Source organism: Rhinopithecus bieti, unplaced genomic scaffold (assembly GCF_001698545.2).
Source record: "Rhinopithecus bieti isolate Rb0 unplaced genomic scaffold, ASM169854v2 scaffold_57152, whole genome shotgun sequence".
NCBI lineage: Eukaryota > Metazoa > Chordata > Mammalia > Primates > Cercopithecidae > Rhinopithecus > Rhinopithecus bieti.
This window is the reverse complement of record NW_016822193.1, coordinates 11,411-24,724: the sequence shown is the minus strand read 5'-3', so window position 1 is coordinate 24,724 and position 13,314 is coordinate 11,411. Positions and strand designations below refer to the sequence as shown.

At 36.4% G+C, this 13,314-nt stretch overlaps 1 protein-coding gene across 1 annotated transcript in view; it reads right to left on the bottom strand.

The window, feature by feature from the left end:
- Positions 1 to 2,308: 2,308 nt before the first annotated feature.
- The window catches only part of LOC108521194 (dystrophin-like), a gene marked incomplete at both ends in the record, with an annotated part of 16,703 nt that continues 5,697 nt past the window's right edge, over positions 2,309 to 13,314 (bottom strand). The window contains 2 exons of the mRNA XM_017860878.1: positions 2,309 to 2,427; positions 9,176 to 9,348. Coding sequence (XP_017716367.1) covers positions 2,309 to 2,427; positions 9,176 to 9,348 — 292 coding nt within the window. The remainder of the gene's footprint in view (positions 2,428 to 9,175; positions 9,349 to 13,314) is intronic.

Here is a 13,314-nt window from a genome sequence, read left to right as displayed (position 1 = left end):
TTTTTTTTTTGAAGAGATTAACAAAATAGACCACTAGACAAATAATGAGGGCGAGAAGAATCAAATAGACACAATAAAAAATGATAAAGGGGATATCACCACTGATCCCACAGAAATACAAACTACCATCAGAGAATACTATAAACACCTCTAACGTAAGTAAACAAGAAACCTGTTTAAGCGATAGGATGCTCTTTGAATTGGAAGAGTCCATAAATAGAAAGGCTTTACAGATCTGAGATTGTACTGGCAAAACGAGACCATAAGCAGTGGCTGGATCTTCATTAATCAGTCCATATTTCATATTACATTTTGTTGATTTTAAATTGTTGAAGTTTGAGACATAAAATAGTGACCTTATAGGCTATACAGTATACATTTCTACATATACTTCCCAGTTAGGAGAGCATATGGAGTGAGGCATACCGGATTCTTTTAGCTATAAAATACACTATTCATGTACCTGACTTTTTCTGATTACAGGAACGTCAATGTACTTTTAAAATTGTTTTATTTACTTAATTTTTTTGTGGGTAGTGTATATACATAGGTGTATATATTAACCTATTTTCTGATTATCATGTGGACACCCATTTAGGCCCTCTTATTCCGTAAGTTCAAAAGCGTACTAGAGGTCAAAAGCCATTTTGTCACTTAATAAGAAAAATATCTATTTTAAACCTTCTCCTACTGTTTTATGAAACGGTAGGACACACACAAGAATAACTAGAATATACACCCTGATGATGGGAACTGACCACCATATGTGATTCAACAAAAAACAAAAACATATTAACAGACTTATCTTTCAAAATCATACACTATAGCTCTTTATCCTCTGGGGTTGAAGTCCATATTTTCATTATGCCTGCCCTTTGTACCTCACTGAACTAAGAGAAAACATACAAATGTGCACTAGGGGTCAATAGTAAAGTAACCTTCCCCTATACTGCCAACTAAGGACATAGGATTAATACAGTTTCTCCCTTAGAGCTAAAAGCAGGGACAGGAGAGATACTATCATGTATAGAAGCAATAAAAAGGGGTTACAGCATTCAGCGCTCAGCCATGCATTATCCAAAGGAGAAGAAACATTTCGAATCAACTTAATCCGATTCCAACTTCACAAACTAACATTTGTGTTGTTATCATTTGCTTTCCCAAGTACATTTGCTTATCAAAAGCAATATATTTGTCAATCGTGAGTATTCTATCTCATTTAAAATTACTGAATTTCCATTTTATTTATCTATCACTTTTAAGCTTATTTAAAGTTAACTCCTCCCACCCCAATATGGATCTGCTAGACGATCTGAGGCAATCAGACTTCTGTGTCTGCAAAACTGAGGACTAAGATTCTGGTTGATAATAAATTCACTGGCAAACGGCTATCTTCTGGGTCATTTTTGAGCTTTTCTTGATGGGACCTGCCACCAATATTGAAAGATGTCCTGGTTTAGAATTGATGAAATTGATTCTATATTCAAAAAAACATTTAATTATCAGCTTCTATGGTAGAACAGCTTCTACCCAAATATCTTCAATCCCACTGACCTCACTTTTCCAACTTCTGATTTACAGTGTCGCAAAGCCTTAAGAATTGAGAACAGAGGCTACAATTTCAAAATTGGCATGGCAAAAGTGTACTTCATGGGCAAGCAAAAGAGTAGAGGTCACAATGTTATTATCCCTGTCATTGCTATCTCTGGAAGGTATGATTATGTAGCACCAGAGATAAGAGTCAACGTTATTTAAGTGTAATATAATAAAAACAAATACATTTCTGCCTATCAACTAAAGCAGCAGAAAATGAATAACCATCCAACAGAGGATCTCCCCAGTGAAAAATTACAACAGAAGTAGTGGCAGGAATAGATTTCTTGATTTAAATAGTAAACCATGTTGCCTTTTATAGAGTATATGAATGAAATTGGCAAGAGGAGCTAATTAATTATAGCTGATTACTCTATCAAATCTCTTGGTAGCATAAGCAAAACATTAACTTTTTATAATTATTTGGAGTCGATACACTCCAAATGCAGTATGCTGCATCCAAAGGGCATATACATTTTAAAGGCTTTTTTCCTCAAAGTCTTCACTGCAATTTTAGATACTGGTATTTTGAGAACTAGAATTAAATAAGACAATTCATAATATAGTGCAAGAAAGCAGAACATTTTAAATATATCTAGAGTACTGCAAAACTTAAGATATGTAGTTTTGTATTTTGTGTAGAAATGACAAGTCTTGGATGAAAACATTAAACTCTACTATACTAAAAGCAGTGGTAGTCCAGAAATTTACCAACCTTCAGGATCGAGTAGTTTCTCTATGCCTAATTGGTATCTGGCGATGTTGAATGCATGTTCCAGTCGCTGTGTGGCTGACTGCTGGCAAACCACACTATTCCAATCAAACAGGTCTGGCCTAAAACACATACATATACACACATACACAAAGACAAATATAAATCAATCTAGCATGTTCCATGCGATTTACTTCCATGCTTAATTTTCATTGACAACCCATGCCCCATAGTCCTTAAGGTTTGAGTGTAATTCATTTACCCTTCAAAACATTTCTATTTAAACAAGTTGTAATTTTAATTGAAAATCTTGTTGGGTGTGGTGGTTCATGCCTGTAATCTCAACACTTTGGGAGATGGAGGCAGGCAGATCCTTTGAGCCCAGAAGTTTGAGACTAGCCTAGACAATTTGGTGAAATCTTGTCTCCACAAAAAAAAAAAAAGAAAGGAAAAGAAAAGAAAAACTAGCTGGGTGTGGTGTCACATGCCTACAGTTCCAGCTACTCAGGAGGTGGTTGAGGTTGGAGGATCACCTGAGCCCAGGAAGATTGAGGGTGCAGTGAACCATAATCGTGCCACTGCACTCTAGCCTGGGCAACAGAGTGAGACCCTGTCTCAAAAAAATTGCTGAGGTTGTATACTTAAACACATACAATGTTTGTATTGTTAATTATACATCAGTCAAGATGTCGGGGGAAAAGAAAATCCTGAAGACGACAAATAATCTACGCTAGCTTATCCGAGCAACAAAAATTTATCTATCTCATCCAGTCTCATGGATTTCAATACCAGTTATTTACTGGTAATGCCCAGTTTTATATCTCTAACCCAGATCTTTTTCCTAAACTCAAAATTATAGATTCTTCTGCATACTCATTATCTCCATTTAGTCATCACAAGCTTCAAGTGTCCTGGATGGAGCTTCTGATATTTATCCTCATCACACTCCCCCAAACCTATCTATTTTTCTTGCTGTTCTCCCTTCCTCAATAACGAACATGCTTAAAATTGCAGTTACTCAGATGAAAACCCTTGGAGTCATCCTTAATGACTATTTTACTCTCACACAACATTTAATTCAAAATGTATTTAGAATTTGACTGCTTCTGACTATCCTCACTGCCATCACTCTAGTCCAAAATCCATTTTATCTTGCATGAATTATCACAATAGCCTCATAACTGTTCCCTCTTCTCTCACTCTTGCCTGTGTTAATCAGTGCACAGCAGAGTTGCCAGAGTGATCTGTTAACATGTTTCATCATATCCGTCTTCTCAAATCTCTACTTCAGGGGAAGTGAAAATTACGTATTTCATGTGATCTACTAAGTCGAACAGGGCCCAGGTCCCTATTAACTCCCTGATTTTATTTCTTGTCTCTTTCCTCAGTTTCCATAAACAGGATCCATAGTTTTCTGCATTTGGATTTGTATTCACTTTTCGAAGACATCAACGTGGCTCATTACTTCACTTCCACTGGGTCTTTACTCGAAAATCACATCACTGGAAAGTTCTTCCCTGCCCAAGCCCTATCTAAAATTGCATCCTAGCCAGGCACCTTGGCTCACACCTGTAAATCAAGCACTTTGGGAGGCTGAGGCTAAAGTATTTGCTTGAGGCCAGGAGTTAGAGACCAGCCTGAACCACATAGTGAGAGCTGGTCTCTACGACTTTAAAAAAAAAACAAGTAGTCAAGTGTGCTGGCATGCCCCTGTGGTCCCAGCTACTCAGGAGACTGAGGTTGGAGAATCACTTGAACCTGGGTGGCTGTAGTGAGCCATGATTGTGCCACTGCACTCCAGCCTGGGTGACAGCAAAACTCAGTCTCCTAAATATATAAATGAAAAAGAAAATTGCATGCCTCACATCAAATTCACATACACTTATTTTCTTTCTCCTTATCTGCTTTATACTGTTCTCATTAACACTATTTAATATATTATATAATTTAATTAAACTTGTCTCTGTATATTTCTCTTCCACTAGAATGTACAATCTTTTATTGCCTGTTTGGTTCACTGCTGGAAACCCAGCCTGACACATAATAAAGGCTCAAGAAATATTTATCAACTACACGAGAGAATGGATGAGCACATATAACATACATACCATATTACTTGATAATAGAGAAAACGCAAAGGAGTGTAAGAGGCAGTTCTTGTCTTGTAAGGATTTTAAATTTAATGAGCAAGGAAAATGAAGAAGCCATATTAATTAAACTCTAAATGTGAAAAAACACAGACAATAAGAAAATGTTTTATAAAATCTGAAGAGGTCAAAAAAGTTTTCTGAGGCTGAAAGGCGGATTAAATAGACATTTGGGCTTGCATTAAAAATATACTGATAATAGAATTCTAACTTGTGTGAGTATTAGAGAACTGAAGTTCTTAGGGAAGGAAAAAAGCAAGACATGCTCAGATAATCAAGATCTCACAGGCCTGGCTCCATTGGAAGATTCTAAGTATGAAGTGGTGGGAGGTAAGTTTGAGAGACCGAAACTGGTTGAGTTTGCATGAGGTCTTGGCTATTAACGAATTACAATTTATCCCAACAGCACTGGAAATCATTAGTAAAGTGGTTCCTCACCTTTTCTGAATCACAGACACTTTTGAGAATCTGTTGAGAGCTATGAAACTTCTACTCCTACAAATAAGTCTCCATATCTGTTAACAGAATCTATATATTATTTTAGGATATTTGAATCTGTTAATGGACTCCTGTTTAAGAGTTCATGCTTTGCCAAAAAAAAAAAAAAAGTTACAAAGGTAGGTTAGCTGTTATTTTCTAAATCCGTAATTCAAAATTGGCCAGGCTTGGTGGCTCACGCCTGTAATCCCTCCTTTGGAAGGCCGAGGCGGGCAGGTCACCTGAGGCCAGGATTTCGAGACCAGCCTAGACAACGTGGTAAAACTCCGACTCTACTAAAAATACAAAAATTAGCCAGGCATGGTGGCTAGTGCCTGTAGTCTCAGCTACTCAGGAAGCTGAGGCAGTAGAATAGCTTGAACCTGGGAAGCGGAGGTTGCAGAGAGCCAAGATTGGCCCACTGCACTCTAGCCTGTGCAACAGAGTGAGACTCTGCCTCAAAAAAAAATAAAAACGTAAATAAATGTACAGATTTGTTTGTTCTTTAATTGCTTCTACTCTGGTTAATACACCAAAATTTTGTACACTTACTAGGAAATCGTAATCCCTCCATATATTCCAAAATACCCCAAACAGCTAACAAGCTTATGGAAACTAGCATATTTGTAAATTGTAAAATGCCTTTACTTAAGAAAAAATATTAAAAATTAAAAAATTGTAGACTATTTAGGGAACTTTTAAGTTCACTACGCACCCTCTGCCTTATCTTCATTTTTTCTGTAGGCAATGGGAGTAGAAAAAGAACATAGGTGGGAACATAAGAAACTAGTTTTCTCATCTACAGCATAATATACAAGGTTGAAATGAGTATGATGAGCAAAAAGAGCATTGCTTATGTATTCTTGCTGTTTTCCCTTGTCTTCCCCTTTTCCTTGGCCACTAACTAACCACCTCAGTGTGTGGATATGTAAGTCATGTAATTTATTTGAGCTTTGGCATTTTCATTCAAAAAATCAGCATTGCACAAAATGGCCTTTGAGGTCACGTCTAGCATTAAAAATGAATTGTTTTATACCATTAAAATTAACATTATAAATATCTATGATTTTCAAATGCGTAAAAATTGTAAAACTAACCAACTATGGAGGAAACTCACATAGCATTTAATGTTAACCTGGACCATAATTTATGAACTTGCAACCAAGGATTACCAGATTTTTAATAAAATCAACACCATGATTAGGATAGTAAAATTTAAATCCTAGTTCTACCACATACGAGCCAAATAGTTTTAGGTAAATTACATAACCTCTCTATGACTCAGTTTATCTATTTGTGAGATGGGTAAAATGATAGCATCTATGTCATGGAACTTGATGGGATATTTTACCTAGAATGGTGTCTACAAAATCATAATTGTTTAAAAGCATTCATTTCTATTACTTTGCTGTAATGTTAATTACATTTATATAACAACAGTGATGTATTTTCAATTTGCAGACTCAAGCCAAAAACACCTATCTTTACAGAACAGATATAAATGTTACAAATACTACTGATGCAAACATAGTATAATTCAAAATGGGAGGTGGAGAAAAGACGAGAGTAAGTATGTGTGATGATTTTGTCATTTTCATATTGGTCAAAAGTTGCTTTCTAAGCTTGGTAAAATTTAACAAGAGGTATACTCGTACCATTTAATGTAATAAAAGCAAAAATTACAAGAATAAAATGATTATAAGTAATCAAATTAGGAAATACCTGGGGATGAAAGGTAATGTGGCTGGGCTTCATACCATGGAATAAATACCTATACTCTTAGAAATTAGTTTGTCAAGAAGTAGAAACATTATCATACATATTATTATAACCATCAGGAACCAAAGTACAAGTAGCTGACACTGACTGCATCTAAGAATTGAAATGTGATAAAGTAGGGTTGGGGTCATGAAGATACACTATGTTTCTGTTTTCCCTTCGCTCCTGACTCTAGTGTCCATTTTGTTTTAATTTGCTGTGGTAATACACTAAAATAAGGATTTAGGATGATAATTGAAACGTTATAGTTATTGTAATTTTATCTGCATCTTGTACATATTTCTAATCAATTATCATTGGGTTTTAACACAAAAGTAGAAATCTGGCTTCCCTTGAAGGGTAATGTAGTGGACTTTGCATTTTATCACACAACTTTTAACTTCCATGACCCTGAGTCAATCCTTACGCTCTATATTAACTCCATGTCTTTGTTCTATATAGTTGAGCCACTCAATTACTGAAATCAGGGCACCTCATGACATTCCTAAGTGTGCCAATGACAATCTCTTTGGAACAGAAAGTTCAAGCATTTTTTTTCTTTAAAGAATATGAACATCTGTCAAATACAAAAAGAAGGGGGAGATGATTCATGAAAGAGCATTAAACAACCGTGAAGAACCTCTTGAAAAGTAACCATGTAATGCATAAAGAGTTACTGATGATTCATCCAATATGACAGGAGAGAATATATAAATGAGGCTATTTTGACAGAGAAAGAGTGGGTCAGGGACAGATAAAGCAGGGCAATCTGGGTATGTTTACTATATTACCTACAAATGTATTCAGAAATCATGAAATAGAATATTAACAAATATAGAGTGTGAACATGCTTGCAGGACTGAAGTCTTCCACTTGAAGGGAAAATGTTAGAGAGCCAACAAGGACCATATAGCCTGATCCTTGATATTTTTGCTCATCTGCAAATGTGTACATGAACAGCAAAATCAATATATTCAGGCCCTTAGTGTGAAGCATGTGGCTGCATAAATGAGCATTGACTTAAAACACAGACCAAATGTCTCTATCCCTTCTCATCTAACTGTATTGAAGCTGTGGAAAATTTTTCTTCTGTCATATGGTAAACAATGTGGTAACATTGCTTAACATGACATTTGAATGCATGTCTGCCTCTTTTCTAAAACCAGGTTGCTGAGTAATTCACCTGGAAACCCGATCTGGATGGGGTTAATTAAATCCAGCTGGAGCAAGACACCTGCCAAAGATGCTTATTTGAAGTGTGTTTGCTCTTGGACTGAGCTTTACCACAGAGAAAATTCATATTCTGAGCTTTTCTAGAAGCAGGATTGGCATAGGAAAATTGTAGAATCATCAAAAAAAACATAACTTGCACTGAAATTTAGGCAAGATGCAGTCCGGTGTCATTTTAAACACAGTTAATTAGTCAATGCATTTAGCCCTGGGTTGGGTAAATGAAATGGGTAACAGGAAGACCAAAATAGAGTAACTATAGTCCCTCTCTCTCTCACACACACACACATGCATATATATATATACACATATACACACACACACGTGTATATATATATATACATATATACAGATATATACATAGAGTCTAAATGGTGTAGTATATATGGTATATATATCGTATCTATAAGTGTGTGTATACTTATACATATGCATTTCCTACACTGTTTTTTCTTGAACTGTTATTAATTCATTTACTGAGCTTTACACAAGAAAAGCAAAAAAAAAAAAAAAAAACTTTTTTCATCTTAAGAAAAGGAAATACAATGTTGTATGGAATACAGTTAAGGACTTTGGTTCACTGTATTACGGTGAGTTCTTTTTATTAAGATCCACAAAAGCTCTCTTGCTTTATAGCAATTGATTTGCTGTTCCAGAGCAATCATTTCTTTTGGTATTCTGAACACTACGTCGTAGAATTAATTGTGTTCTGCTCTTTGTCTTGGTTGCTAAAATGTTCTGAGCGTCTTATGACCCTGAACTAGAACAAAGTATATAGGACTTTATGGTGTTTGATATCTGTGTGTGTATTTGATAAGACAGATTCTTTTTCTCCACGCTATTTATCTGATGATGGTAATTAATTTAACTACAACTACTCACATGAGATCTAGGACCATTTTTAGCTGTATAGGTTAGGCTTACACAAACACATTTTCTGTATAAAAAGACCAACCCCGTTCTAGGCAAAGTTAGAATACAACCTGCAGTTTCTGGGAGTCCCAATGTCAAACCCTCTACCATAACCAATTTCATGCTCCACTAATGTTAATATTTCAACAACTAAATTATATGTATCACATAAAACACAGGAAAATATTCTTAATTAGTTCATTCCAATGGAATGTTAGATCAATGTGGTCAACGTACATAACATGTTGTAAAGTAGGACATGATCTGGAACCGTACTGGGGAAAAATATGTCATCAGAGTCTAAATCACCACTTTTAAAAGTTATTTAATGTCTCAGTAATCTTACCTATGACTATGGATGAGAGCATTCAAAGCCAGGCCATCAGACCAGCTGGTGGTGAAGTTGATTACATTAACCTGTGGATAATTACGAGTTGATTGTCGGACCCAGCTCAGGAGAATCTTTTCACTGTTGGTTTGTTGCAATCCAGCCATGATATTCTTCATTACATTTTTGACCTACATGTGGAAATAAATTTTCATAAGAAAACAAATTCCTTGAGCAAGAACCATGCAAACTTAATAGAAATTTTAGGGCCAATTAGTAATAAAACATAAGAGAGTCTACCCGAAGTAAGTCTATTCTAAAAGGTGAGGAGTCTATTCTGATTCCTTGGTGTCTATGCCATACCATTTACTGAATGTGTTCATTATTACTCCTGGATTCTGCCATATTAGAATGAGCATTTACTGTTTATAGAATTGCTCACCTTCTAGCTTTCAATGAACAAGCTAGAGAAGACAGTGTATAAAAACATTAAACTTACTGTTAACCAAGGACTTAAGATATAAAAGTGCTTTTTGAATAGCATAATCATTTTTTCAAGTACATGTTCATATTTTGCCTTTGTTATTAATTGTGGTAATTGGACAAGTTGCTTAACCTTTCGTAGGCCTCATTTCTGTGTATCTTATATGCAAGGTTAGTGTAAGGTCAAAGTACAAAATATGGTCAAATAAAGCCCCTAATTTCATACCATCATTTAACTAGAGTTATATTTACTGTCTGAACTGAAAAGAACAAATGTTTGTCTTCCTAAAATAAAGAAAAAAGCAACAAAGGAAAGAAATATTTATCCCTAAGAGCTGTACATGTGTAGCCTTGGTTCTATTTTCATTAATTGGTTTCCATGTATTTGATTCTCTCATAGGCGTCATGCATGTAAAGATGTTATTCAGATTATCAAGTTTCATTCTTCTGAGTCATCTGATGCAGAAATCCATTCTAAGCATTTTTTCTAAGTTTCATGAATGCAGTGACACCTCATAGAAAAAACGATGTCTTTTATTAAAGAATTATTTATTATGTATTAAAGACTACTTTTTAAATATAAGCCCCTTACGAGATGCTGGAAGAAGACATCTATGTAAAACTCATTAGTCTGTACCACTAGGAACTTTCCTCTGGGAAGGTTAAGGTTCACATACTATCAACATTTGATCAGATGATGAATATTTATTGTGCATTCTAAATATGACAATTTTACTTTTCAACCATATAGAAGTTAACAAATGCCTTTGGGGTAAATGTTTATTTTAACATCTCCAATGTTAGTCATCTTTTTATTAAAAAGTAAATGCAAATTTTAGGATATACTACTAAATCTCATTTTAACATACTTTTAAAAGATTTGAGATGATGCTTTGTAAACACAGTAATGATTTGGAGATAGGAAAACTTCGCATATATTTGTCACAATCCCTTGATAACTAAGTCTATTATTTAGGAGTGGATTATCCAGTTTTCCTAATTCCTTCTTGACCTACTTATTTAGTCAGTTACTCAGGGAATACAGGTCAACTAATTATGTAATTTGTCTCATATTCTAAAATTATAAATTCCAAACCTTTATGTACAGTGACTGCAGGAGGTGTATTCTGTGTTCTGTGCTAAATCAGGACTGGAATCAGCAGATCGTGGCTTAATGGTGGTAATGGATTTGCAATAATCAAGCAATCCTCCAATGATGAACGCGATTCATTTGTGAAATGCTTGGCCAGTCTGCCCTCTATGCGCATAATGTTAAAGGACAACAAAGTATACAATCCAAAACTCCTTTAGTATCATTAATGTCACTAATTCAGCTTATCAGCCTCAGCCTCATTGTTATTGCTTCTACTTAGGTGCAAATGTTGCACAGAAAAAATGTAATCAAGGGCAATGTATGATAATCATGTCTCCTTTTCCTACATAAAAGGCAGTTTTCAAAAAAATCATTGAGCCAGTCCCAAAGGTGAGCCTGTAAACAAAATTGTCCTGTCCTCAGGTCTGTCTCTAAAAGAGGCTCAATTTAAACAAATGTATTTGTGTGTGTGCCCGTGCATACAACTAGAAATCCATTTTTTAAAAGGAAAAAAGTTGAAATGTCCTTGAGTAGTGATTTTTAAAAATGACTAGGAGTTAACTGGGCCAAGAAGGCATGATGGACATGGAGATGCACCGCCAAGATGGACCTTCAAAGGAAGGGCTTGTTGCTCCAGCTGTGGTCAGGCAGCTTCTTGTTAGTTCTCTCAGGTACCACCTGACTTGCCGAGTCCAGTCAGCCAATGTCACACTCTTTCCAGGGCAACTCACATCTATTGACTGATGAAGGGGCGTAGTATAAACACTCCAGCATTTTAACTCCACTTGAGACAACTCTGAAGGGTCATCCTAGCTGCAAGTTGTCCATGGGGTTGAATAAGGGTGTTACAGGGTTTACATCACAGCTGTAGTTCTTCCTCTCTCCACTCCTGTTACCTCTGCCCTTCTACAGGTGATTTTTTTTTTTCCCCCAGGGCATGGCTTAATAAACATGCTGCCTGCCAAACTCAACTCCAAAGTCTACTCCCCAGAACCCAGACTGTAATTAAAAGAAGTTGCAGCAGAGGAAGAGAAGTGAAGAAGGGTAGGAATAATCTTATATGGTAAGGATAGTTTGTGTGAAGCTCTGCAGAAGAGCAGAGCAAGAACTGTCTTGCACAGAAGTGACTTGGTAGGCAGAAATTTACAGGGATGGCTTTCAGCAGTGCAAACATCATCATTCTCCTATAATTGCAAATTGTATCAGTAATACAAAGATTCTAAAGTGAATAGCGCTGCAATTAAGTACATCCCTTGAATTGTCCAGCAAAAGTATGGACCTGACTTCTGACAGCTCACCACTGTTAGCAAGATTTGTTTTTATAACCAGCTGGTTGCCAGAGCCAAGTTTAGCACTCTGAAAAAAATGGATTGCACTTAAGGAAGAAAAAGATGCCAAACACACGTTACATGCTTTGCAATTTTGTTCAAAGCTGTCTATGCTACAAAATATGCGTTATTGTTTTACGCTAGCAATTTTATTTGAGATGGACACTGGAAAAACAGTAAGGAAAACAGGGTTTGCATTCCTGAGTTTTCACAAGTTCAATGAGAAGTCCTCTATGGCACTATTAATAACATAGTATGTAGCATTAGAACAAGGGGTCAACATCTTTCTATCTCTAAATGCTGCTCTTAATCTGATAGATCTAGAAGGTACATTAAGTTGAGCAAAATGCCCTTTAATCTTGGCTGAGATATAAGGGCTTCTACCATTTAATAGGAAGGAAAATATGTAATGCTGGTAAAAAGCATATTTTAGATTCACTGGATTATGATGAAGAACACTGAGCAAGACAATTTTTTCAAAGTGTGCTTAATAGTTTTAGAACATGGCAGTGTGATATAAGAGAGAGATGAGATAAGTAAGCAGAGGCTGGGAAGAGTCTACAGTCTTGCCATCTCAAGGATATGGTGATTCAAGGGCATAAATGGAAAACAACATGCTGTAAGAGAGGTCTCGGACAAAGAAAGATTGAAAAAGCATTCTTTGCCGGGCGCGGTGGCTCAAGCCTGTAATCCCAGCACTTTGGGAGGCCGAGACGGGCGGATCACGAGGTCAGGAGATCGAGACCATCCTGGCTAACACGGTGAAACCCCGTCTCTACTAAAAAAAAAACACAAAAAACTAGCCGGGCGAGGTGGCAGGCGCCTGTAGTCCCAGCTACTCGGGAGGCTGAGGCAGGAGAATGGCGTGAACCCGGGAGGCGGAGCTTGCAGTGAGCCGAGATCCGGCCACTGCACTCCAGTCCAGGCGACAGAGCAAGACTCTGTCTCAGCAAATGTAAAAGAACAGAAATTATAACAAACTGTCTCTCAGACCACAGTGCAATCAAACTAGAACTCAGGACTAAGAAACTCAATCAAAACCGCTCAACTACATGGAAACTGAACAACCTGCTCCTGAATGACTACTGGGTACATAACGAAATGAAAGCGGAAATAAAGATGTTCTTTGAAACCAATGAGAACAAAGATACAACATACCAGAATCTCTGGGACACATTTAAAGCAGTGTGTAGAGGGAAATTTATAGCACTAAATGCCCACAAGAGAAAGCAGGAAAGATCTAAAATTGACAC